General features: G+C 41.1%; 1 protein-coding gene across 1 annotated transcript; it reads left to right on the top strand.

Annotated features, from left to right (window-relative positions):
• On the top strand, positions 1-27167 carry LOC115781196 (kielin/chordin-like protein). The gene is made up of 47 exons (XM_030730706.1): positions 1-102; positions 900-1420; positions 1783-1855; positions 2643-2920; positions 3015-3075; positions 6118-6194; positions 6345-6770; positions 6898-7062; positions 7207-7276; positions 7923-8005; positions 8079-8172; positions 8240-8319; positions 8981-9066; positions 9175-9265; positions 9431-9530; positions 9618-9703; positions 9918-10011; positions 10097-10246; positions 10713-10819; positions 10899-10992; positions 11084-11257; positions 11348-11430; positions 11515-11608; positions 13617-13799; positions 13906-14076; positions 14170-14343; positions 14442-14524; positions 14597-14687; positions 14763-14845; positions 14919-15092; positions 16968-17226; positions 21252-21334; positions 21431-21524; positions 21594-21767; positions 21908-21990; positions 22749-22869; positions 22965-23047; positions 23240-23339; positions 23467-23555; positions 24020-24122; positions 24264-24406; positions 24651-24823; positions 24910-25021; positions 25106-25207; positions 25311-25475; positions 25583-25883; positions 26546-27167. The coding sequence occupies exons 1-47, from the start codon at positions 3-5 to the stop codon at positions 26800-26802; spliced, it is 6588 nt and encodes a 2195-aa protein (XP_030586566.1). The 5' UTR covers positions 1-2; the 3' UTR covers positions 26803-27167.
• The last annotated feature ends 72 nt before the right edge of the window (positions 27168-27239 follow it).

Below are 27239 nucleotides of genomic sequence, written 5' to 3'. Positions count from 1 at the left end.
GAATGGAGAGAAAACTGAGAGCGGTTGTGCTGCTGCAGATACATTTGCTCTGCGTCTCTGCGTTCTTCGCGGACGGACAATCTAGTGCAAATCATGAGAATGGTAAGATAACGAAGGGTCACAGGGGTCACGGATTGGTTAGTTTGCTGTTTTGGTTGAACTTTCTTAAATGATCATTTTAAGTCATATGTGTAAATTAATCTGCGGAATTAATCTCCAGGAATCGTACATAAAGGGTATTTTACTTTGGCCAATAGTCTGCTACACTGTTTAAGTCCCTAAGAGCAATTTAAAGTAAAGCTGTCCAAAAGAATTAAAAGTCAAAATAGTAAAGTCACCATTTAATTAATGCTATATATTACAGTTTTTAATTACATTATGAATTACTGATTTTTAATGAAGAAGCAGCATTTTATTGCTTTTTTTTTTTATCCTTTCTCGCTTATGTTTATATTAAGAGTATTAATTTTCAAAGAAACTGTGGTTGTAATTGTAGGAAAAAGTTCAATATTTCCTACCAAAATTTGGAAATGCCACCAGCAGTGCAGTTCACCTTGCATACGTGTACATCTACTTCACAATAATTAGACACTATATAAATAGATCTATGAACCAAAACAAGCTGTTATTGTAATTTGCAGTTTCTGATTTTAGCTCTGAAGAGCTATCTCCAGATTTAAATAGTGTCGTAACTTGAGACAGATCAGACTGACTGTATCATCTTGGGTTAATGTCAGTGAGGCAGCAGTGTGTGATCAGCAGGTGAATGATTTCATTGTAATTATCTCTCTCACAAAGCCTCACAGTCATCGCAATCCAGAAACCACAGTGTCATCCTCCTGCCATCCTCATGCTGTATGGATGTGTATGTCACAGTATGTCTCTTATCTCTTTCCTAGTGATTGACCTTGTGGAAGCCCTAAACATCCCTCACCGAAAAACTATGACCAGCAGCATGATATATAAACTACGTCCCAGAGCACCCCACCTGACGCTCCCTGCTGAATATTCTCACTTCCTGTACTCCAACCTTCAGGGTAGCATGGGTGTTCATGTAGTGGCACGCCAGGCACCTCGATCCACTGGCACTGTTTTTTCTCTTTCCTCTGCGTCTGCATCTTTGCCTATTCTCCAGATCATCTCCTCCACCCTCGATAACACCCTGCGTTTGGACTACCAGGCTGAAGGAAGACCACACAGTTTTGCCAGCTTTCATTTTCCAGGGACAAACCCTTTCTCCAGTGAATCATGGGTATGGCTGGCTGTGAGCCTGGAGCCTGACAGACTGGCATTTTTTGTGGACTGCCAAGAAGCTGCAGTTTTACCGATAGAAAGTGAGAACAAGATCAACCTGGAGCTTCCTCAAGATGTTCTCATCACTCTTGGCAGCACATTAGGAAAGAGAAACAGTAAATTTAGCGTGAGTTTCCTGTGCAAACTGCATATATGTGCATGCTCACACACAGAGAGAGAACAAAAAGATGTAATTTAAACATCTTGATTTATAGTACTATGTTATTATTTTGGGCAACATTAGATATCATCCTATATACTTTGTAATTACAGGTTTCTTGCTGAACACACTATCAGGAAATAAAGTCACTTAGATGTACTATGTGCATAAATACATATTGAATAACACATCAGAGAGAACACAAAAAATACAACCACTTAACTGCTGTTGAAAGTTAAATATAGTATACCCAAAATGTCTTCCATTATTCTGCATAACAAAACTACATTGTATATTTTCTGCACTGATTGATTTTTTTTTTTATTCAGGGATATCTGAAAACAGCTGAACTTTCACTGAAAGCATATCCAAGGCGTCCGTGGATCTGCAACAATCTTACAGGTAAGAGAAGATTCAATCAGCTCATCAGACTCATGAAGGAGGCTGGAGCTTCTCACCGCTTTCATTAAAAGAAAGGTTGGGCACACCCTGAACAGGTTGCCAGTCTATCACAGAGATAACACATAGAAACAAACAGCCATTCACACTCACATTCACACCTGCTGTATGCATATTGCATATATGACTGATATGTTGCCTCTACATGTCGCTGGTACATATATGCTATAGGAACAAAAAGGATTGGGTCACACCTGTCAGTCTTTGAATTCAGGTGTTTTCTGTCCCATTACCACAGGTGTATAAAATCAAACACACAGCAATACTGTCTGCCTTTGCAAACATTTGTGGAAGAATAGGTCGTTTTTAAGAGTTCACTGAGTTTGAGCATGGTCTGTAACAGGATGCCAACACTGCAACAAGTCAGTTTGCCAAACTTCTTCCTTCCTAGAGCTTTCACAATCAACTTAAAGTGGTATTATTTTAAAGTGGAAGCATTTGGGAACCACAGCAACTCATCCATGAAGTTGCAGACCACATAAAGTTACTGAGACAGGGTTGCAAAATGCTGAGGCTAGTGTAAAAGTCACCAGTGCCTTGCTGACTCAATAATTGCATAGTAGCAAACCTCCTCTGGCATTAACAATAGCACAAACACTATGGGCCAGCTGCTTCATGGCATGTGTTTGCAGGACTGAGCAGCTCTTGCATGCTTAATGTGTAAGTGGTCCTGTACTTTTGATGACATGCTGTGGGGGTTGCCATGTGGTGAGAACTTTTTTTCTTTTAGATGAGGCGGCTCCTTCAGACACACACAACCCAGATTCCTGGACTGAATCTAGTCACCCTCACAGTAAACATCAAGCAAAACACAGATCACAGGAGCAAACCAGCCATCATCCTCCGGACATCCAGAGTGATCAGATGCAGAGAGCTGCGGTAGTGGAGCCTAGAGGATCTCCTCAAGGTGTAACATCTGCTTCTCAGGTAGAGAGAGATGACAGACTGAGGAAGCTAGAGAGGAGGATGACGGAGCTGACGCATATGCTGGACAGAGTCAACAATAAGGTAGCGATTGTGCTTAGTGTGTGAGTTCTCATGGAAAATAACATGGTGAAACATTACAGGACATGCTGGGATTCTTTTCTTTATTTTATAACAGAATGAAGAACTACAGAATCGTGTGAGCTTCCTGGAGTTATGTCTGAAGGAACAATGCCAAGGTGACTCAGCTTTTGTCTGTTTGTGAGAGCTATCATTATCAGTGTTTGTTTTTATTTCTTTCAAACTTTAAACTGGTTGCACTTATGAAAGAATCATACAAATCTATCTTTATCTGCATATCTACTGTCAGCAACATTAACACACATGCCTCTGCCTAACCTCGGTCAAAATGGAAGCACATGTTTTGTCTTGACCTCTGACCCTGCTGGCTTTCACAGTTTCTGTTGCCCCAGGGGATCAGGGTGTCACAAACATAGATAGGTATATTTGAACCACACTGAAGTCAACTAGAGTAGCTTCATATAATGCTTATGAAGCGCACTGCTGTCCAACCTCTGTGTTGTGAAAATGTATTCAGGGCCTTTTGGCAGTATTAGTGACACTGTTATAAGAGATGTTGGTGAATAGATTAGCATGAAATTCATGATTCCTAGAGGATGACTTCAGGAATTCCTGAACTTTTCCTTTTTGCTTACGTTTATCTGATACTTCACTGTTGCTCTAAATGCTTGTTAAAGCAGAGCTGCAAAGAGCTGCTGGGGTGTCTGTATGCTGTGATGTTTGTCCTCGTGTGCTTTCCCAGCTGCATCTACTCTGGTTGTTATATTGTTTCACTTTTGGCTATTTCTTTGTGTTTAGTTACATGGCAGAGCTCAGGAACTTCTTGAGGTTGGTCACAAATACAAATGATTAGTGATATGCTTAGAAATCACCTTCTGTTGAGTTTTGTGTTACTATAATTTGCCGTTAGTTTCTTATAATATATGAAGTATTTTCTTGTCATTGTCATCTGCTTTTGCTTTGTTAGTTACAGAAGACTCAGTGCTGCTAAAAAGGTGATTGTAAAAGTACAGTTAGATATTTTGGGGGATTTTTATGAAATAAATTACCAAAAATTAATTTCAGTCTTATAAATGCTTGTCAGTGGATTTTCTCACCCTTTCTCAGGTAAGGCTACTTACATTTTATGCCTGTAGCTAAAAACCCTCCTCTGAGCTGAATAGCTGCAAATAATAACCCACCTATAATAATTGCCCACCTATAAGCTGTAGTTTTTTCTTAGTTCATTGGTTGATTGATTAGATTATCTGTAGAATATTTCTTTGTCTGCTGCACTGAGTGAGCCCAAAAGCAGTGCTTTGCTTTGCATTTATGATTTCTGGCTATGGGCGTGTCAGTGGGGTTTAAAACTAGTATTTGAGATTAAGATGTCTCCCATCTCCACACTTGTAGGAATTTCATGTCTCCAGAGAACAACTGTTAAGGAGTATGTTGTATTTCATTGCCACTAAGCTTTAAATCCTACTTCTGATCTCTAGGAAGACTTCCTTTTCTGCACGGGAAACACCAGTAATTTCCCCTCTTTTACTGCCTGTAGGGACTGGTGCTTGTTAGGACCATGCTGCATCAGCATACCAAGGCAGGGTCTTCCCACCATCACACTGCATTACATTTACAATCAAGACAACATCTCCTTTGTGAGCAAAGGGAAATAACACGCTCAGCTCATTATACAAAATAGAATATACACCCGTGTGCAAAGGTTCAGATGTTTCAGCCTCTAATCATAAACATATAAGCAACTGGATAATTTGCCAATGATGTGTTGTTGCACTGAAATTAAGGTGTAAATGTTCTAGTTATGCAAAACCACTTGTCATTTGAAACAAATGTGTGGGGTTGTTGCTGATGTTGGACTCTGCTTTATTTTCCCATGAATCATGCAACATTCAGCCCACTGTCCCCCATCTTACTCCCTACTGACTTTCCTTTGCCACTTGTTTCTGCCACTTCATTCATTTTTACTTAGGCCACTTCTGCAGAAGCCAGAGGACTGCAATGGCACTTGAGCTGACACACACTAGTGGACTCATGTTGCCTCACACTTTGATCAAATGCATGCTTCCCTTGCTAAAGGAAATACCTTTTGGCACAGTAGGTAGCCTCACTAGTCTCTTGCTTACTCTGTGATTAGTGCCCTATCTTGCACAAAAACATATTGTTTTAATCTTTTGGAGTCATTAAAATGATTAAAAGCTGAAATGTCCAAGGTCAGAAAAATGATATTCAATGTGGATTGTAAATACTGACGTAATCTTTTAAACAGAGCAGACATAATGGAGGAAGTTATTAGGGCCATGATTTGATCTGTTTGGTGAGGAATCCCAGAAAACTAACATCCTGTCCAGATTTCTTTGCTCTGTTTCTCCCACAGTAAATCTCCTACAGTGTTAATAGACTTGTACGACTTAATGTCTGGAAGTCTGAAGACACTCCTGGTTATGGTTACAGTCCATAAAATGTGTGTATGTGTCTGTGTGTGCATGTGTGTGCATGCCATGCTGTTCTATCATTACTGGAAAGATTGCAGATGTTCCTCAGTGACTCTGTGAGAAAAGGTAAAGAAAACCTGTGGCACTAGAGAGAGCAAAGAGTGATACCAGAAAAATGTCCTAATTTATATTTTCTTATCTACATTATACACTCCAGTATGTAGGATGCGCAAATACACTGTCATGGTTTTCCAGAGACTGGACCCAAAGAGCAGACTCAGACAACTGCTGAAAAATTTTAAAGGTTTATTTAAAAACAAGAAGTGGATGAGTAACTAATAGGTGACTGTTGGGGCGACAGCTAACTTCAATAGAAGTGTTCAGGTAGGATCTGCAAAGATGAAGTGAGGTAGTTAACATAGGCCGGCAATGAGGTGAAGGATGCAAGTGTTCAGCAAATTCAAGCTTTAAGTCTTGAGCTGTGTGTGTGTTTGGGTCTAAGGTGGGGCAGGCTGGGGCTCGGAAATAAAGAAGCTTGCTCAGTGGAGAGTGGGCAGGCAGGTGAGTTTCCAGATGCGAGAGCGCAAGCCTGGGAGAGGGCAGCTCTCTCACTGGGAGAGGGCACAGGTAATCCCCCCATCTCTCCACCTTCGAGTAAAGAGCAAGAGACAAACTGAAAGAAAACAGACACACCTGCCCCAAAGTCTAACATACACTTGCAGAAGCAGAAAAAAAATGTACGTGCTAAAGATTTTGTTTCAATTCCAGGGACTCAGTCAGATTATCCTGTTCACAATGCGCCCAATTTAGTGGAAGATTGCTTCTCTCAGGCAAGTTCATGCAATGTGAGTATTGGATGTTCTGTTTAACCACAATAAATGACAATCAATAATATTTAATTGGCTTAAAGCCATCTCCTGTTTTTCTGTTAACTCGTTTTCTCATTTTGTTTCTCTTCATTTGAATATGGGGTTAACACGGGGTGCTCTTCCCAGCCGTGCCCGTCCCAGCCGTGCCCGTCCCAGGAATGGCCGTCCCAGCCATGCCCTTCCCAGCCGTGCCCTTCCCATGAATGCCCGTCCCAGCCGTGCCCTTCCCAGGAACGCCCGTCCCAGCCGTGCCCTTCCCAGCCGTGTCCTCCCCAGCCGTGCCCGTCCCAGGAATGCCCGTCCCAGCCATGCCCTTCCCAGCCGTGCCCTTCCCATGATTGCCCGTCCCAGCCGTGCCCTTCCCAGGAACGCCCGTCCCAGCCATGCCCTTCCCAGCCGTGCCCTTCCCATGAATGCCCTTCCCAGCCGTGCCCTTCCCAGGAATGCCCGTCCCAGTCGTGCCCGTCCCAGCCGTGTCCTCCCCAGCCGTGCCCGTCCCAGCCTTGCCCTACTCAAGTCTGCAAAGAGGACTGTGAAAGACATACATGTGTTGTGAGTATTTGATTTTCAGCCACAATAAACAACAATCAGTAATACTTAATGAGTTTAAAGAATCCTTTGGTCCTGCTTCCTGTTCACTGTTTCACTCATGTTTTTTTTTGTTTTTTCATTTGAAAAGGAGGTCAACAGGGAGTGCCCTCAACAACCGTGTCCTCCCCAGCCGCGTCCTCAACAGCCGTGTCCTCCACAGCCACGTCCTCCCCAGGAATGCCCTCCCCAGGCGTGCCCTATTCAGAACTGCAAAGAGGAGAATGTACCTGACTGTCAAAGACGTTCATGTGAGGTGAGTATTTGATTTTCAACCACAGTCATTTATTTTCAGCCACAATAAATGACAATCAGTAATACCTAATTAGCTTAAAGAAGTCCTCTGTTCCTGTTTTCTGTTCACCGTTTCTCTCATTTTTGTTTCTTTTCATTTGAATAGGGGGGTAACAGGGAGTGTCTTACCTGTTCAGAAGAGAATGTACCTGAAGGCTGTGAACAGCAAACCACAAGTAAGGAAAGAGAAAAAAAGTCTACTGAAAAATGCATTTGCCAGAAACTAAAAAAAACATTCAGCAGTCCTTATTCGGTCACTTAAATACAAATTCATTTTATGCACACCGGTAACGCTGTCTGGACTATTCGTTATATCACTTGTTCTTCGCCACAGTGGATCATCTTCCTCCAGTCTCACCCTATTCCTTGCATCCTCTTTTTTCACACCAACCCTCTGCATGTCCTGCTTCAACACATCCATGCTATTTATTAGATCACCATTGTACAAAATACGTAACCCTAATTATTATTATTATTATTATTATTATTATTATTATTATCTCTTTAAGAAACAGTTCATGCTGGTTTCATCACATGTAATCACACTTTCATTTGTGAATGTCACAAAAATTGACACAACTTGACAAATCTGGAAAGAAAATATAGTTAATGTGCCCTCTTGTTGGTTTTAGGTTGTCATAAACTAGTTATACACAAAACACCTTTCTTGCAGAAAGGGTTATGGTGGCTAAAAACTGTTAAACTGGAGTGGAAACATGTTTATTGTACAGATAGAGTTGATTTTCTTTCTTCACTGAAATTTTAATGACTTCATACCTACAAAACAGGAATACTGAAATAATCTGAGGTATGTGTTTGTAGGTTGCACCCATTCTGGTGAAAGTTATAATCATGGAGACTCATGGAGGTCAGTGGAGAATCCTTGTGATATCTGCTCCTGTTCGGTGAGTGTGAAACCAACTATTTGCTTATGCTCTCATCTAGTCTCTCATCTCTAATAATTCTGTTCTCTATCAGGAGGGTCAAGTTCACTGTGAGAGGGAGCAGTGTAACACTGCCTGCAAAAATCCTGCTGCTCCTCCTCCCAATTGCTGCTGTCCAGTCTGCAATGGTGGGTTTCATTGCTTTGGTTAACAGCATGTGCATGTGTGTTAGACAGTAGAGACAGTGTCTTGTAGGCTGTGGTGTGAATGGGCATGACTTCCCTAATGGAGCTGTGATCCCTGTTGGAGACCCCTGTCAAGAGTGTAGATGTGTGGTATGTCTATAGCAGGGGTGTCCAAACTTGCAGCCTGCGGGCCGCTCCCGGCCCCGTGCACTTCCGGTCTGCGAATTGATGTCAAAAATAACATACAATTTGGCCCTTTAAGTTACGTCTTTGACATTTCGCCTTCCCCTCCAATTAAGAGGTTAAGTGAAATGTCAAAAAAAGTAAAGTCTACTGAGACCTGCTAATTATGTGTTCAAGGGGATTTGGACCACCTAAAATTTCTACTGCCAGGAGGCTGAGGGCAGCGCTGGTAGCTGACAGTATTTTTGTTCAGTCATTACAAGCATCTGTTTATGCTTAAATTTGATTTAAATTGAAACTGATCCAATCAAAATTCTGGATTTGCAGGATACTTAATTTTAACATGAGAAACTTTACTTTCATAAACACAAAAAATAACAAAGTTATTTTAGTTCAACTTTTTAAACCTATGGAAAATTGTGGGTATGGACAATAGGACCTATGTGTTATCTCAGTAATTGAATGTGTGGAGAGTGACATGTTTGTGAGATGAACAACTTTCAAATTAGCTAAAATGTCTGCCAGGGGCACAGTTTGTTGTGCCCACCTGTTTTGTTTTGGGGGTTTTGTTGTTTGAATATGTATTAATCAATAAAGGATAACTTCATCTGTGTTCTTTCTCTCAAAGGATGGAAATATGGTATGTTCACCTGTTCGCTGTCCTGCGTTATCTTGTCGCAACCCAGTGCATCATGCTGGAGAGTGTTGTCCACGGTAACAAACCTGCCTAATACATCAATATCACTTTTAAGCCTGTACTATTGCACATTTTGTTTCTTTTGATTTTAAATATGTTTAATTAATGTTTTTGTAAACCTGTAGATGTGAGCAATGTCAATTTGAGTCCAAAATATATGAGAATGGAGAGACGTTCACATCCAGGAGACACCCCTGCCTCCAATGCCACTGCTCTGTGAGTTTATTCTGGCAAAGTTTTTTGGTTCATGTGACTGAAACTTGTCAAAATCTCTTTACATTTCAGAGTAGCCATGATGTTTGTGACAAGTAGGCTGTGTTTTAATTCCTGAAAATAAAATTAGAGATACACATTCAATTTCTTCCTGTTTCTGTCTTTTAGGCAGGTGAAGTGTCATGTGAACACATGGCTGCATCATGTCCTACACCACACTGTAGCCATCCAGCTAAGCACAGAGGACAATGTTGCCCCACATGCAGTGGTGAGTCTGATAAATATGTATCCGGTTTCCTCATACATTTCAGTTTTTACAGAAACATTCAATCAATCTTTTGTGTTTGTTCCCCAGACTGTGAGTATGAACGAAGGGTGTATACTGATGGGACATCGTTCACCCCTCCTGGAAGTGGACCCTGCCTGCAGTGCAGGTGTAAGGCAAGTTTGCGCACTATACAGCAAAAAAAGGATTGTACAGTATCTAGTCCAAAAGAATAATCAGGCAAGGTGTGTTTAATGGCTTTTCTCATAAAAGGAAGCATAATTCTACATTTGTTTCACATTTTTCTCTCTTCTGGATTATAGCACAGTTTCAGTCTACACTTTTCTTGCTCAATATCTTTGACAGTTCTTTTGCTGCATCTCTGTTTAGGGTGGGAATGTACTTTGCAATGAAGAAAAGTGCCCTCCTGTCCACTGCTCCAACCCTGTTAGAGACCCAAACCGTTGTTGTCCAGTCTGCAAAAGTAATTTCTGACTCACACACATTTACAGTGCAGGTGCAACTCATTAGTGAGTGTCCTGTATAAAAACTTTCTCTTCTCATTGTAGCATGCGTATTGGAGGGAATCGAATATGAAGCGGGCTCCAACTGGCAGCCTGAGGGTCCGTGTTCCAGCTGCACCTGTGTGAATGGAGAGGCCTTATGTACACGCACACAGTGTCCCCCCACTAACTGTCAGCATCCCACCAGGATTACTGGTAAAACTGTGTGTATGTATATGTGTATGGGTATGGGTGTGCGTGTGCGTGCATGTGTGTCTGAGCGTGAGAGAGAATTAGCTTTGTTTCAGATGAGTGTTCTAGTGTGTCTCAAAAAATAAGACAAAGTTCTTTGTGAAAAATTTCTGGGTTTTTTTTTTTTGGTAATTTCATTCAAAAAGGTAAACTTTCATATATTAAGCATTCCAAGGTTTTTGTTTCATTTTGAAGATTATGCCTTAATAATTTGAGATACTGGATTTGTGGTTTTCATGAGCTGTAAGCCATAATCATCAGATTTAAAACTAGAACTAGAAAATTATTTAAATATTTCACTTCATATGTAATGAATATATAATATATTGAAGTTTATCTTTTTGGATTAAATTATTAAAAAAATAACTTTTTCCCAATTTTTTTGAGAAGCACTAGTAAACTGAGTATTTTGTCTCTTCCATTTCATCAGGATCCTGTTGTCCAGTGTGTGATAGCTGCAATTATAACAATCGTATCTATGACAACGGCCAGAGGTTTACAACCCCAGACCAACCCTGCTACACCTGCACTTGTCTGGTAAGAGTGCTTGCATTCATACTGCACAGCACTTTTCATCTTTTGTACCCATTAACATCTTCTTTCATCTTCTGCACAGCGTGGCACTGTTGTGTGTGAGACACAACCTTGCCCCCCACTTAACTGCAGAGACTCATACACCCCACCTGGAGAGTGCTGCCCAAAATGTCGAGGTATCTAAACCCAGACTGTGATTCATGTCATAGGTAATCTTATTCTGTTCTGAGTGAGGAGAGTATAATGTGTGGTTATCATTCCTGCCAGACTGCTCCTATGACAACCGTGTGTTTGTCAATGGAGAAGTTTTTCGCAACCCTGTGAGTGCGTGTGAGGAGTGCACATGTGTGAGTGGAAGGATTGACTGCCATCAAGCACAATGTCCTGAGCCTCGCTGTAATGCACCTCTGCCTGGGACATGCTGCCGGAACAACTGCAATGGTGAGAATGATTACATTTGCAATTAGAAAGCAAATAATTCAGAGAAATTAGAATCTCACAATTACAATATTGCTCATTATACTGCTGCAGGCTGCAGCTATGCAGGGAATGAATATCCCAATGGACAGGAATTTCCCCATCCTACTGACCTATGCCGGACATGCAGCTGCACTGTAAGAATAATGAGTAAGAAATCGAATTCGATTACCTGCTGCCCTCTTGAAGCTGGATTTGATTTCTATCTGTGTTTGTCATAGAATGGAAATGTCCAATGTCTGAAGAAGAGGTGTCCAACACTGACCTGCTCCAACGCTCTTGTCACACAGAGAGACTGCTGTCCCCAGTGTCCTGGTAAGAACATTCCAGAACAAAGTCTTTCTAGGCCAGTTTCTGGGAAGTGTTTTGGGCAGCTTATTTAAAACATTACCTAAATTCATTTTCATTTCAGTGGTCACTGGATGATAAAAAGTGAATGAGAGAATCACCAGTCAAATTTGCTGGTTTTGCCACAAAATAGGGTTTTAAAAAGCATTTTAAGTTATCCAGTGATAGTCGTTTGTGCGAGAAGGGGAAGGTGTGTTCAGAGGCAGCAGAGAGAAGGAAAGGCAGCAGTTTGGGGGTGAGTTTAAATGTAGGGACTATGACTGGTAAAAGAGAGCTGGCTGGCTGATACGATGGAGAGAAAGAACGTAGGTATATTGTGTGTACAAAAGACCAGCTGGAAGGGAAGCAAGGCCAGGAGGAGGTGGATTCAAACTGTTTTACCATGGTACAGATTGGAAGAATAATGGAGGAGCGTTAATCATGAAGAAAGTGTATGTGAACAGTGGACGTAAAGTGAGTCCGAGACAAGATCATGAATTTGAAGCTGGAAATCAATCAATGGAAAATCAAAGGAAATTCTGGAGTAAGCTGGATGAAGAGGTAAGAAGTGTTCTCAGGGGGAAGAGATCGATGATTGGAGCAAACTTCATGTAGGTACCATGTAGGTAAAGGGAACAGAAATGGTGAGGAGATGCAGAGTAGGTATGGTGTTAAGAGAGAAATGCGGAAGGACAGATGGTAGTGGATTTTGCTAAAAGGATTAAATTAACTGTGGTGAACATATACTTCAAGAAGAGGGAGGGACATAGGTTGATGTATAAGAGTGGCGGAAGGTGTAAACAGGTGGACTACATCAGAAGGTGCAATGTAAAAGAGATAAGAGACTGCAATGGAAGAATGTATCCAAGCAACATCAGATGGTGGTTTACTTTAGAAATTAAGCAGAGGAAGGAGTTCTGGGAGGAGTGGAGACATCCTTTTTGTTGGAAGTGACCAGATATGACAAGATTAGAAATGAGTATTTCAGAGGGACAGTTCGGGTTGAGTAGTTTGGAAATGAAGATAGGGAGGGCAAACTTGAAATGGTTTGGCCATGGGCAGAGGAGAGATAGTGGATATATTGGACAAAGGGTATTGAAGATGGAGATGCCAGGCAGGAGGAAAAGAGAAAGACCATAGATATTCATGGACGTGGTGAAGGAGGACATGTAGAAGATTGGTGTGAGAGAAGAGGATGCTACAGATAGGGAGCAGTGGAGACAGTGCCATGGTCCTTCGTTTTGTGTTTTGTTCTCTTAGGATCTGTTTTCATTGATATTCTACTGTGTTTTTATGCTTTTGATTGTTAATTTATTAGTTTTCTGAGTCCTGTTATTAGTTATAGTTACCTTTATTGCATTCCTGGTTCCCTTTGTTCCCCTCATCTGTGTTCCAGTACCAGGTTTGTTCCTCTGTGTCATATCCCTTGCCTTGTGTGTTTTGTATTTAGTTTTATTCCTGGTGTTGTGTCACATCTGCGTCTCTGTCTCAGTACTCCATTGTTTTCTGTTTTACTTTGTCCATATCTAATGTTCTATTTAGTTTTACTTCCTGGTCTCACCTGTTACGATTTCCCACAGCTGTGCTCCCCACCTGTTGCCTGTTCCCTCGTTATCTCCTGTGTATATATTGTCCCTTAGTCCTTTGTCGTGTCATCGTCAGTGTGTACCTTGCTGTGTGTCACCCCCACTCCACAGTTTTATGTTTGGTTCTAGCACCCGTCCAGGCCCAGTTTAGTTATGTTTATTATTTCTTGTCCCTCTTCTAATAAACCATGTTTAAGTTACGTTGTGCCCGATGAGTCCTTCTGGGTCCAACCTCACCTGCCACACAGCTCCCGGTGACAGGCACATGATTTGCTGTGGCAATGGAGGAGGAATACTAGTTGTTTGTGCATAGCAAATTATCAGTTACACCATGGTCTATGAAGTTGAGTATTGGAAGATTTTATGAGTTATTGTTCATTTTATAAGTAATTTCTCTGGTGGTTCCTCAGCTCCTCTGTCAGGCTGTGCGTATGAACAAAGATCCTATAGACACATGGAGCGTTTCGACGACCCGACTCACAGCTGTCGATCATGTATCTGCACCAACGGGAAAGTTCACTGTAAGCGAAAGCGCTGCCCCTTCGCTCACTGCTCTCACCCCATCATACAAGATTGCTGCCGGACCTGTGAAGGTACAAGCTGATATGTTCTTAAATAAAGACAAACGGCTACTATTTGATACAGTCATTCACTGTGTATTTAGTCTCAATGATCTCTGTATCTCTCTTTCTCTCTCAGGCTGCTCACATGAGAATCTGGAGCGAGCTAATGGGGAGACCTGGGATGATAGATCAGACCCATGTGTTGAGTGTGTCTGCCGTGACGGCTCTGTGCAATGTCGCAGGAAACGCTGTCCAGCCTCCAACTGTAACCACCCAGTCCAGAGACAGTGCTGCATGTCCTGCGATGGTGAGTAACTGAGACACTGTCCCACTCATTGGCCTCAGTTGAAATCATTTATATCTGTTTTTAAATGCACCAAACTGTACATGTTTTTTGCAGGCTGCATGTTCAATGGTAGAGAATATCTTGAAGGGTCTGAGTTCAGTGATGGCAGAGACCCCTGTGCTGTGTGTCAGTGTTACCGAGGGGATGTCACTTGCACCAAGATACCCTGTAATGAAGAGTGCAGCCACCCTTACAAACCACCCGGACAATGCTGCGGAGAATGTGAACGTATGTTTGGTTAAATGCTAACTCTTCCCACACTCAGATTTTTGTTCTAAACTCCTATCATTACAGTATGACAAAATAAACCTGTGTTTATTTGTCAGGCTGTTCCTATATTGGTGTGGTCATCCCCAATGGACAGTCCATCCCTGACCCAGGAAACCCTTGCTCTGAATGCGTTTGTGAGGTAGCATCAAAACACCCACACAGACATTCTTTCTTGCGTTAGACACCATTGTCATTGTTATTTCTCTTACAGAGAGGTTCTGTGCAATGCAGGAGGAAGCAGTGTCCTGAAACCCTCTGTGCTCATCCAGTCGCAAATGCTTGTGGCTGCCCCGTCTGTAATGGTATCCAGCGAACAACATGTCATAGCTCATCTTAAGTGGAATAAGTAGGTAAGTGAGGCTTCACTTTGTGTGCAGGTTGTCAATTGGAAGGTGTGACTTATGCTGACGGACAGATTCTCCCTGAACAACAACAAAGGTGCCAGGACTGCAGATGTTCAGTGAGTGAGAGAAGCACATCATTTAAACCACTTATTCCGTTCACGCTCACAGCTGCTGTTTCTTGTGCCTTAGAGAGGTGAGGTAGTGTGTGAGCAGAGAAGGTGCCCCATTGTGTCATGCCCACACCCAACTCTCAACAGCTGTGCATGTGAAGTGTGTGACGGATGCAACTTCTATGGGCGTGACTGTTTGAGTGGAGAACAGTTTCCACACCCTACAGAGAGCTGTCAGCGCTGCTCCTGTCAGGTACTGCCGTGCATAATTATCAACTGTATCAACTGTAGATTGGACATCAATAATGTTAAAGTTGTGGGAAAGAGCATGTGGAAAATACAGCAAGATAGCAAATAAATCAGAAACTTTAGAGATTACAGGTTTATATTAACGAACCAGTCCAGGATCTGGTATTTCGGATCCTGTATGCTCTGAAAGTTTGTAGCTTGTGGATGGCAACTGTAATTTGATATGCACCAGTTACAAATGATTCCAGTGAACTCCTGTAATCAAACCAAAAAATAAAATCTTTCAAAAAGTATAAATGCATCAACGTCATCCCTGCACCACATTCCACTTTTTGAACTTTGAATACTATCTGTACCAATATACACTCGCAGGCCACTTTGTTAGGCACACTTGCTCAACTGCTTGTTAACACAAATATCTAATCAGCCAATCACACGGCAGCAATTCAGCACATCTAGGTATGTAGAAATAGTCAAAACAACCTGTTCAAGTTCAAACCGAGCATCAAAATGGGGGAAGAAAGGTGATTCACGTGGCTTTGAAAGTGTCATGGTTGTTGGTGCCAGACAGGGGCTGGTCTGAGTGTTTCAGAAACTGCTGATCTAATGGGATTTTCCCACACAACCATCTCTAGGAGTTAGAAAAAGAGAAAACTGTGAGCATCAGTTCTTTTGGCAAAAATGCCTTGTTGATATCAGAGATCAGAGGAGAATGGCCAGACTGGTTTTGATAAGAAGGCAACGGTAACTCAAATATCCACTCGTATGTATGCAAAAGACCATCTCTGAACGCACAGCATATTTAACCTTGAAGTAGATGGGCTACAGCAGCAGAAGACCACCCAGGTGCCACTTCTGTCAGCCAAGACCAGGAAACTGAGGCAATAATTTACACAAGTTCATCAAAATTGGATAATAGATGATTAGAAAAATATTGCCTGATCTAATGAGTCTTGATTTCGGCTGCAACATTCAGATGGTAGGGTCAAAATTGAGCATAAACAATATCCTGCCTTGTAATAACAGTTCAGGCTGCTGCTGGTGTAGTGGAGTGGGGGATACTTTCTTTATAGACTTTCAACCCTTTAGTGCCAACTAAGCATTGTTTAAACAGTGCAGCCTACCTGAGCATCATTGCTGACCAATATCCATCCCTTTATGGCCACAGTGTACCCATCTTCTGATGGTTGCTTCCAGCAGGATAACGCACCATGTAACAAAGCTCAGATCATCTTAAACTGGTTTCTTGAGCGTGGCAATGAGTTCACTGTATTCAAATAACCCCCACTGTCAACAGACCTCAATCTAATAGAGCACCTTTGGGATGTGGTGGAACAGGAGATTGACATCATAAATGGGCGGCTGACAAATTTGCAGCAACTATGTGATGCTACTGTATCGTGACAATATGGAGCAAAATCTCTGATGAATCTTTCCTCAGAGAATCTATGCCACAAATAATGAAGGGAAACAGGGACCCACCCTGGCAATAGCAAGGTGTAACTAATGAAGTGGCCGGTAAGCATACATGTGCCTTCAAATTGCTAAAAAAAAAAAAAAATAGTTCCAGTGGAGAAACCTCTTGTAGACAAACTATGGGCGCTTGAAAGAAGCAAGCTACAAACTTTTTATAGTCAGCTGTAAAGAACCTGAATAGTATGTCTTACTCAAGAATAATTATTTCTATCATTACTACTATTATTATCATTATTGTTACTATTATCACCACCCTAGCCCCATCAGTCATTAAAATTTGGATGATTTATTTTATTTCCTACCACTCCTTTTTTTTTTACATCTCCAGTTGTACCAGATTATAACTGACTTTTTAATGGGCAATAATTTGCACTTGTGTTTTTGTGTGTGATTGTGTGTGTAGAATGGTGATGTGGTATGTGAGCGTGAGTCTTGTCCAAGCATCACCTGTAGTCATCCAGTGACACGTCCTGGGGATTGCTGCCCCGCCTGTGACTCCTGTCTCTATGGGGATACTGTTTACTCCAATGGTGACATCTTCAGGCCCTCATCCAGCCACTGCCAGCGCTGCACCTGTGTCAGGGGCACTGTTGAATGTGAGCCCAATGACTGCCAACAAACACCATGTGCTCAACATGTTTCCCACTCAGGACCGTGCTCAGGTACATCCTGAAATTATAAACACATCAGCTGACAATTTATTATAAGGAAAGACAGAGCTCCATATGTATTCACCTTTTATATCTAACAAGGGCTTTACTGAACAGTTAACCTGCATTAGTATGTAATCTGTAGTATTTTCAAGCATTTATTTGTACGCTGTTAAACAGAAATTCCCAGAAGTACAAAGAGTATAAATACAGTTTGAATCCAAGCACCTGATCACAAAAATTACAGACCCAAAAGACATTTTCATCTTTTATCGACTAATTTGGAAATCTGCTTACTTTGGATGAAGAATATTAAGACAGACTCACTTATCAAAACTCTGAATCTCTGATTTGTTGTTCCTGGTTACACTCCCCTTAACAAGAAGGCAGTTGCCTACCCCTGGAGTGTTTGACCTTTCAGTCCTGTCACGACTTTATTTTACCTTCATAAGTCTTTGTTTAGTCCTTGAACATGCTTGAAACTCACACAGTTATTGTCTTCCAGACACCTGACCTTATACCTTTTGTCACTGTTTAACACCTGTCAACCATACACCACCCGCTGATTGCTGTCCCTTCCCATCCTCTTGTGTAAATGTTATGTTTTGTCAGTGGGTCAGGGCTGGCTCAGCTTTCTCTGGATTGGTACTAAAATACTCAATAAAAACAAACAAACAAAAAAGAAAACACCACAGCAGCAAACTCTGGGAATACAGGACTTTGGGTGATTTCTCAACACTTTGGTCCCATGATCCCTTTTCCCATATCAAGGACACACAAGCTACTGACAAATTCAAATTATACTAAGAGATCAGGGATCCATTTGAAAACCCAATTACTGTTGCTGTGCTGTCAAAGGTCTGTGGAACTGTGCAGTCTTAGGATTTAACTTAATATTTTAAGGGTTTGACATTTTAGTTAGCTGGCAATTTGAAAAAGGAAGAATAAAGAAAATGATCTCTGAGAAATAGACCAGTTTTAAAAGTTTTAAAGGGAAATAAAAATGTAAAAAAAAAACAACAGAGAAAGCCCAAATGCAGTTAAGTTTAGAGCTGCGTAAATACAGCCGATGAGAAATTGGGCTGAGAGAATGTCCAGTGACCAGTGACCAGTCCTTTAGATTTCAGATAGATCTAATGAAGAAATCTGCAAACTGAAGGATAAGCTTACTAGTCTTGTTGAATATTATACGCTAGCATTATACAGGTCCAGTCAAACGTTTGGGCATGTTCCCCCATTTATATCTATGGGAAAGTGTGTCCAAACTTCTGACTGGTACTGTGTATTTATATTTAATTTTTATTTTTTAGAGATTATTTCAATGATAATGAATGAAGAAAGGTGAGGAGCCATATGATGAAGCTATGAGAAAGAGCTGTTGAAGCTAGTTTAAGAAGAGAGGTGATGATCAGTGAGCAGCAGTATGGTTTCGTGCTGAGAAAGAGCTCTGCAGATGTGATGCTTGCTTTGAGTGTGCTGATGGGGAAGTACAGAGAAGTTCAGAAGGAGTTGCATTGTGTTATTGTGGATCCAGAGAAAGCATATTATAGGGTGCCAAGAGAGGAACTGTGATACTGCATTAGGATGTCTGCAGAGAAATATGTGAGGGTGGTCCAGGACATGTATGACAGGGGTGAGGAGTGAGGCAGGAGTGACAGATAAGTTCAAGGTGGGGGTGGGATTACATCAGGGATCGACTCTGAGCCCCTCCTTGTTTGCATTGGTGACGGACAGGTTAACAGATGAGGTCAGACAGGAGTCTCTGTGGTCTATGATGTTTGCAGACAACACTGGGATGTGAAGTGAGAGTAGGGAGCAGGTGGAAGAGAGCCTGGAGAGGTGGAGGTATGCTCTGGAGAGAAAAGGATCGAAAGTAGAAGCAATACAGAATACATGTGTGTGAATGAGAGGGAGGCAGGTGTAACAGTAAAAATACAAGGAGCAGAGGTAGTGATGTTGGACAAGTTCAACCATCCAAAGCAATGGACTGTGCACAAGAGAGGTGAAGGAGAGAGTCCTCAGGTTGAGCAGTTTGGAGATAAAGTTAGAGAGGCAAGGCTGAGATGGTTTGGACATGTGCAAATGCGGGATAGTGAATATATGGGACAAAGGATGCTGAAGATGGAGCTGCCAGGCAAAAGGAAAAGAGAGAGACCAGAGAAAAGGTTCATGGATGTAGCACGGAGGGTGTGCAGAGGGTTAGTGTGACAGAGGAAGATGCTAGGGATAGAATGAAATGAAGGCAGTTGATCTGCTGTAGCAGCCGCTAAAGGGAGCAGCCAAAAAGAAAAGATGTTAGAGATCATTTCGATATATGTTTTACTTTGTTGTGACATCATTTCATACTTTCTTTTGTTTGTCAGAACATGTCTGTCTTTTGTAAAATGTCCTTTAATGTTTTCTTTTTTCGTCTTTCAAAGTTGTACAAGAACAACCAAAGAACATATTACTGTGATTCTGCCGGGATCTGCAAAACAGCCTAAGCTTGATTGCACATTTCATGTACTTACAACATGAAATGTGTGAGTGAATTTAATGGTTGTCTATTGGTTGTCTAATGGATAATACAACAATTGTGTAAAATAAATAAATAGGTAAAATAAATAGGTAACAAACTGCTGATATAATCTAAGCTAACCCTGCCTGTGGCACCTTCATGAAGCAACTGGATGGAAAATCCATCAGTTCGCCCAGCATAACCTGTAGGACAGTAATCAAAATGAAAAATAAAAAATGTGATCCACCAGTTAAATTAACAAAAATAACTAAATTTAACCATTAATAGAAATGGGAAGCAAGCATACTTGCATATAAGCATACTTTCAACCTTATGTGCAAATTCTATTGGTTTGAACATTAAAAAAAAAAGCCCCACCTGCATTTTCTGTGGGGCCCATAGCACTTTTGCCCTTTTGGATTCCCAAGAGGGAATTCTGTGTATAACCACCATGCAACAGAGATCAACAGGAGGTCTCTTCAACACATGACTCCCCTTTCTTATCACCTTTGGTACCACATAATATTGAACATACTCTCATCTACATGAGAGCAATGCAGACAGTGGAGTCCACCATCTGCAGAGAAGTGACACTGGCATCAGAATCCCACAAGTCCCAGACAATGTTGTACAAGAATGCAGAAAAAGCTTTAGAAACCCTACGTCTGGCTGAAGAGCAAGCTGAAAAGAGGAAGTTGCACGTATATGACCTTCCACTGGGCAGCAAAGAAAGAGACCATGATCAGCATCCAGGACATGCCACCACTTTGCACCATTCCCTGGCAGGCTGCAATGTGTGTGGCTTCATCCCAACGATGACTTTGCCTGCAGTGTTATTAAAAACCTGGAAGATCTCAATTACAGCCAACATCAGGTGACGGCTCAGCTGATACCCTTCTGCACATTCTTCTGGTCAAATCTCATATGGGATGTGCTACTTAAGCTGCTTCACCCTGCATACAGCTACTGTTACCCCACAAGCTCCTTTGCACATCCACATTTTCCATTTTGTGCTATTAATGCTATTCCTCTCTTAATTAGTTTGATTACGGTCACTGATGCCTCCTCTGTTCTGTCAGGACTCCTGGTGTTAACGTCCCTGTCTTTAGGCTTTCAATGTGGAATAATGGGGAGGTCCCATAATATCCAACATTATGTCTAAATTTAAATTGCTGCAGCTGTGGAAAAAAATTGGAATAATGTTATCTAAGGTAATTCTGACAGAACCGATATTATATCCTCCACTACAACTTGATTGTTTTTTCTTTTACACCCTTAATCTTCTATGTTTTGTCACGGTTTAACATTTACCTTTAAACCATACCTCACTCACTGATTGTTTTTCCCTTCAGTTCTCTTGCTCATCAGTATTAATGTCACATTTGTCAGTGTTTCAGGGTCTGCTTATCTTCTCAGGCCTAATCTTTGGGTTGGTAATCCCTCTGTGTACTAGAATAGTCAATATACACACCATCGCAACCAACTCTGACTGACTTCTTCAATGTTTTCTTCCTCTTCTACTCTTGGTCTTGTGTCTCAGAGTGTATTCTGAATGGACAGGAGTTCAGCGATGGGCAGACATGGACCCTGAGTTCAAACCACTGCTCCACCTGCACCTGCAAGGTCTGGCTTTGTAAATTTTTGTAGATCTATGTTTTATTCTTCTCCATATTTGCCACCTTTATTGTATAGAAGTGCTGATCTGTGATATTCTTGCAGGCAGGTGAGGTGTATTGTGCAATTCCTGAGTGCCCTAAGCTCCCCTGTATGCATCAGGTGACTGATCCAGGAGCCTGCTGTCCTCGTTGCAGAGGTAAATAGAACAATGAAATCTATAAGCATAAGAGAATTGGCTTGCCAGTGACTCAATTTTCCATCTCAGGTTGTGTTTATGAGGGAGAGAAGCATGCAGAGGGCAGCAGCTGGTTTGCAGACTCCACTCCATGTCTGACATGTATGTGCGTGGACGGTGTGACCACCTGTTCTGAAGTACACTGTCTGTCTCCATGTGTCAACTTCATCAGGGTGCCTGGGGAGTGCTGCCCAGTGTGTGCTGGTAAGCAATTCACATGAGATTTGCTTTAGGTGCTGTTTATCAACAGTCTCTCCCAGTAGTGAAAGCTATAAGCTATAAGTTTGATAAATAAAATTATTACAATATATGTGTTGTAATAATGTGTCATTATTTTTGAGTAGACTGTGTATTTGAGGACAGAGTATACGGCCCAGGGGACAGTTTCCATCCAGCCCATGATCCCTGTCAGATCTGCACATGTGAGGTATGAACCAAGTAAAAAAGATACCTGAATGTGCTTATGAAATTTTGGTTTAGGTTATTTGTTTAATATAACTTACTGATTATACTGAATATGTGTAAAACAGGGCTGTCACAATATTAGAGTTTCATTGCATTCATTTCATTATTTCATCAGATATTTTTGGCTTAAATATTACAGGATATATATATATATATATATATATATATATATATATATATATATATATATATATATATATATATATATATATATATATATATATATATATATATATATATATGTATATGTAGATAGATAGATATGAGCCTTCTTTTGTGGAATACTTTGTTAATAGTAATTCTGAGTTTGAGTTTCTCTTCTGGGGTTTTCTGTCTCTGTTTGGTTATCTTCTGGGTCATTTCCTGTTAGCATCTCGTTGGTGCCTTGTCTTGGTTTTATTTCCTGTTTGTTGATTAACTTGATTATGTTCAGCTGTTTCTCATTCTCTCCAGTTCCCACTTCCTCAGTTACCCTTTATGTATAAATTCTATCTTCTCCTCAGTCTCTGTTGCAGCATCTGTTATTGTTCCCAGTGTGTTTCCCTTTCTGTTCTCCTGTGTGTCTGCACTGCAGCCTAAATGAATGGCTCACCTTTTATTCAGTCTGCCTCCCACGTCCTCTATTTGGGTCCACACAGTGTGATTAAAAACATGTGAATAGAATAGAAATAGTAATAGCAGAATTGGTAGTAGTTAAAATCCACTTTGTCTGTATCACAGGTGATGCCAGATGGAGAACAGCACTTGAAGTGTTACCGAAAGCAGTGTCCCAGTCTAGTTGACTGTCCAAAGAGCAACATCTTGTTCTCTGGACCAGACTCTTGCTGTCCTGTCTGTGCACGTCAGTAATAAAAAATTAGCAATTAATAGATAAATTAGACTACATATTATCTCTATAGTATTGCTGAGGTCTGTAACATTTGTGTGTATGTTTAGAGCCTCTCAGTAACTGTACCACTGCACTGATTGGCAACGAGGTGTTGGCAACAGATGACCCCTGTTTTACGTGCCAGTGTAAGGTAAGACAATGACATTTTTTTTCTGACACTCGACAGAGATGTCAGTGATATTTTTAAGACCAATGAGTGATGTTTGAATTCTATTGTAGATAAGAAATAAAAAAAAAAAAAAAAAATCTTAGAATAACGATATTTCAGTTGAGTTGTTGGTATTTTTTGACCACAGTGCGACTGTCTTCATCTCCTGTGTAGGACCTGACATGGACTTGCTTACACAAAGTCTGCCCACCACTCACCTGCCCACTAAATGAACAGTTCACCTCCCCAGACTCATGCTGCCCTGTGTGTAAAGGTAAGAGCTCATGTCATAAGCAGTCAAATTTGACCCTATAATGTGATAGAATAGCAGCAATCTTAAAATTTTGATTCTTGGTATTAAAACATCTCTATCTATGCTGGCTTTTCTATGTTCCTTGCAGATTGTATAATCGAGGATCAGAACAGGCACGTACTGAACGGGACCAGCTGGAAAGACAGCAACGATGACTGTGTGACATGTACCTGTATTGTAAGTCATCAGAAATCCAGACAACTGTCATGAAGTACTTCATGTAAGACACTAAAAGAAAGGTCCAGTGCTCTCAAGCAGTATTATACTGAGGACTTGATTCTGATCACTAAGCTAATGAAAACACAGTACACCTAATTGAAGGTCTAATATTAATAAGATGTTACATCCATACATACATATATACATTTTCTTCTGGTTATCCAATTCAAGGTCATGGGTGTAACTCCATGTATGTGTTTGGACTGTGGGAGTTAGGCAGAGTACTCAGAGAGAACCCATGTAGAGAACATTAAACCACTGCACAGAAAGGCCAAACCCTGGATTTGCACCAACATGATGCCCTTAGATGTTATATTACAAAATAGATTCTCTAAACTAGACCGTGTTGGGGTTTTTTGTTTTTGTTTTTTAAACTTTTGGGATTATTTTCTTATGAAATCTATTTCTGGTTGCATCCTCAGTGGGGCCACATTGAGTGCAGCATTGAAGAGTGTTTACCTGATATTTGCCTGGAAGGCCAAAAGCAAGTGAAACTTCCTGGGAAATGCTGCTATGAATGTCAAGGTATAACAAAACAAAAAACTGCTACCTTTTCTCTTTGGGGTTTTCAACATTGGAAGGGTGTGACTTTGTTTTAGCACCACAGATATTAAGATGGATGTATTCTTTTCAAAGATTAAATTTTCGTGTGTGTATGCGTTGTAGACTCAGAGGTGTCGTGTTTGTACCAGGGGACAGTGTATCACTCCAATGAACACTGGGAGGTGGACGAGTGCACCAGCTGTACGTGTGTGTCTGGAGATGTACACTGTCACAGTGAACGATGCCCTCTCCTCACCTGTGCAAATGTGAGCATTTAAACACACACACACACACACACACACACACACACACTTTCTTGGTATTTCATCTGCAAACCCCATCGTTTGCAGAGAATCAGTAATAATCTGATATTTTTCATTTGTGTTTGTGCACTGGCTGGTTTCAGAGCTAATTTTGTCACTGCAGACATTTTTTTAATTTTTTAGGTTCATTATATTCTCACACAGCCAGTATTTTTTTTTTGGTTGTTGTTGTTGTTTTATTTGTCAGGATGAGATGCCCGCAGTTGTTCCAGGTTTGTGTTGTCCTCATTGCCTTCCTCGTCCAGCTACCTGCATTGCCTTTGGCGATCCTCATTACCGTACCTTCGATGGCCGAATGCTGCATTTTCAGGGAACATGCACATATGTCCTGGCACAAGATTGTGAGAGTGGAGACTTCAGGTGAGGTTTCCCAAGCAATTCCTAAAAGAATTGATTGTATAAAAAGAAGAATTATTTTTGTTCAAACAAATCATTTTTTTTTACAGTATTTATGCTACAAATGATGATCGTGGACGTAAAGGAGTGTCTTGGACTAAAGAGGTCACTGTGTTCTTAGGTGATGTCACAGTGCAGTTACTGCAGGACTGGGTTGTGAAGGTTTGTATGTAAATAGGCTTTAAAGGGTTTTATACAGGGAGTTTTATGCTTTGTGCATTCTCTCATCCATCTTCTGCTATCCAGGTGAATGATGAGGTTGTGACTTTGCCATTCCTCAGGGAACCATACATTTATATTGAACAACAAACCAACACAATCTTACTTAACACTAACATTGGTCTAAAGGTATAGTATTCTCGCTTTTTTTTTTTTTTGTCTCTTTACCTTGTTGCAGTTTTGGTCACTCCCAGTTTTGTAACACATCAGTTCATCCACTCGTCCATCTTAGGTGCTGTGGAGTCCTCGTTCACACGTGGAAGTAAGTGTGCCAGGTTCCTACAAGGGCCATACCTGTGGTCTTTGTGGAAATTTCAACAACTACTACCAGGATGACCTCCGGATGCCAAATGGACAAATCAGCCTGTCAGAGTCTGACTTTGGCAACAGCTGGAGGGTAAAATCAATGCACAGCATGAACAGAGAGGCTCAATAAAAAAAAAAAAACATAAATTGTTGCTAATTTTGACTGTGTGCAAATTAAATAACTTTCTGTCATTTAAGGTCAGAAATGGTAGCAATTTCCAATCATCTTGTCATCCTGGTGAGGATGTTGACCCTTGTAAGGATGCAGGCTTCCAGGCCAAGAAGGGGGCCAATACTCGCTGTAAAATCCTGAAGTCTGCTGTCTTTAAGCCCTGTCATCACGTGGTGCCTCCTGAACAGTGGTACGGAGCTTGTGTGTATGACCTCTGCGCTTGTGGTGCCAATACGGATGACTGTCTTTGTGACACACTGGAAGCCTATGCCAGTCAGTGCAGAGCAGCAGGAGTCATCCTGCAGTGGAGGAGTGCATCTCTGTGCGGTGAGTGAAGCACAGAGAGTGGCAAATATACTCTAGGATAGAATGCCTTTATTGTCATTGCGCAAATAATAAAGCAAAATTATACTGCACTAAACAGAAATAGGAGTGACTTTGAACAGCACCTATCAGCAAGTGAAATTCATCAAATTATGTATTATTTGTCATAATTAACCTCAGTTGTTTCTGACTGAATAAGTTGCTCAGTTCAGTCTCCACATTTTTTATCCGAAGACTCCACTGAAGCAGCTTTGACTGACAGTTTAAAAAAATATCCTGATTTGTTGGTCTGAAACAACTTGTTATAGCCCTCTTTGATCTGATTGGCTACCTGACTTCCACAAACAGAGGTCTGTGCTTGTTACCTGGGCATCCTAAGACTGGCATGTCTGCTGGAGACCAACTGTCAGCTTCAAAGTCATGTGCAACAAGCAAATTGCTTCCTGTATGGAGGCAGCTTAACTACCCTAACTTTAAATAGTTTAGTGTTATAAGGAAGTAATGCAACACAATTCAATCTGAAGCAAAAATAAACAGCCAGAGGCCTCACTGTTGTCAGCAACCTGAAAATTTCTGCTGAAAGGTCAAAATATGTTATCTCCTTGAGGCTATAGTGGTCACAGTGTATCACTATTTTTTTTTTTCTTTGCTCCTGTCTTCCACAGCTGTGGGCTGCCCAGTGGAGAGGGGTTTCGTGTTTGACGAGTGCGGGCCCCCTTGTCCTGTAACCTGCTTTAATGTCGATGTACCTCTGGGAGTGATAGAAAGCCACTGCTTCAAGCCCTGTGTTCCAGGCTGTCAGTGTCCCGCTGGTCTGGTCCTACACAACAACTACTGCATACCACCAGAAAAGTGCCCTAAGATCATTCATGGCAGTCCCTCAAACTCCCCACTCACTAAACAAGTGGACACTCACTTGTAAGCTCACACAATGCAGCGTCATCTCTGCATCGGCCTTGTGTTACTGTATACCTGTGTCTGAAATGAGAATATTTCCAGATGAATCGCCATGATCTATGGACTCTGCAAACTGACTGAAGTGTTTTAATAAATGTTGTTTAATGTAACACTGAATATTTATAGTACATAAAGAGTTGTCATTTAATTCTACGTTTATTTTTTCCATACTTAAATACATTTATTGAAATGTTGTGGCCTTTATATTTTTTTAATAGTATCAATTATCAAAATGTGTTTACTGTGCAGGTTAAATTTTTAGCACTGTGTGCAGTGTCTGGCTGTGCAGAAAGCATACAGAAAGCCACATAATCTCAGGTACTCTTTTCTTTCTCCATTTTACAAATAAAAGTTTCATTAATATTTCTGCTTTATTTGTTCTGTTCAGTGACAAATGTATTG

This window comes from Archocentrus centrarchus, chromosome 6 (assembly GCF_007364275.1).
Source record: "Archocentrus centrarchus isolate MPI-CPG fArcCen1 chromosome 6, fArcCen1, whole genome shotgun sequence".
In the NCBI taxonomy this organism is placed as follows: domain Eukaryota; kingdom Metazoa; phylum Chordata; class Actinopteri; order Cichliformes; family Cichlidae; genus Archocentrus; species Archocentrus centrarchus.
This window is presented reverse-complemented; position numbering and strand designations above follow the sequence as displayed.

Bases quoted from the DNA above. Each gene is read 5' to 3' on its own strand.
- LOC115781196 (XM_030730706.1), top strand. From the start codon at position 3: ATGGAGAGAAAACTGAGAGCGGTTGTGCTGCTGCAGATACATTTGCTC. The intron at 1,421-1,782 runs GTGAGTTTCCTG...TTTTTTATTCAG, and splicing joins AGAGAAACAGTAAATTTAGC to GGATATCTGAAAACAGCTGA. The intron at 14,846-14,918 runs GTGAGTGAGAGA...CTTGTGCCTTAG, and splicing joins GCCAGGACTGCAGATGTTCA to AGAGGTGAGGTAGTGTGTGA.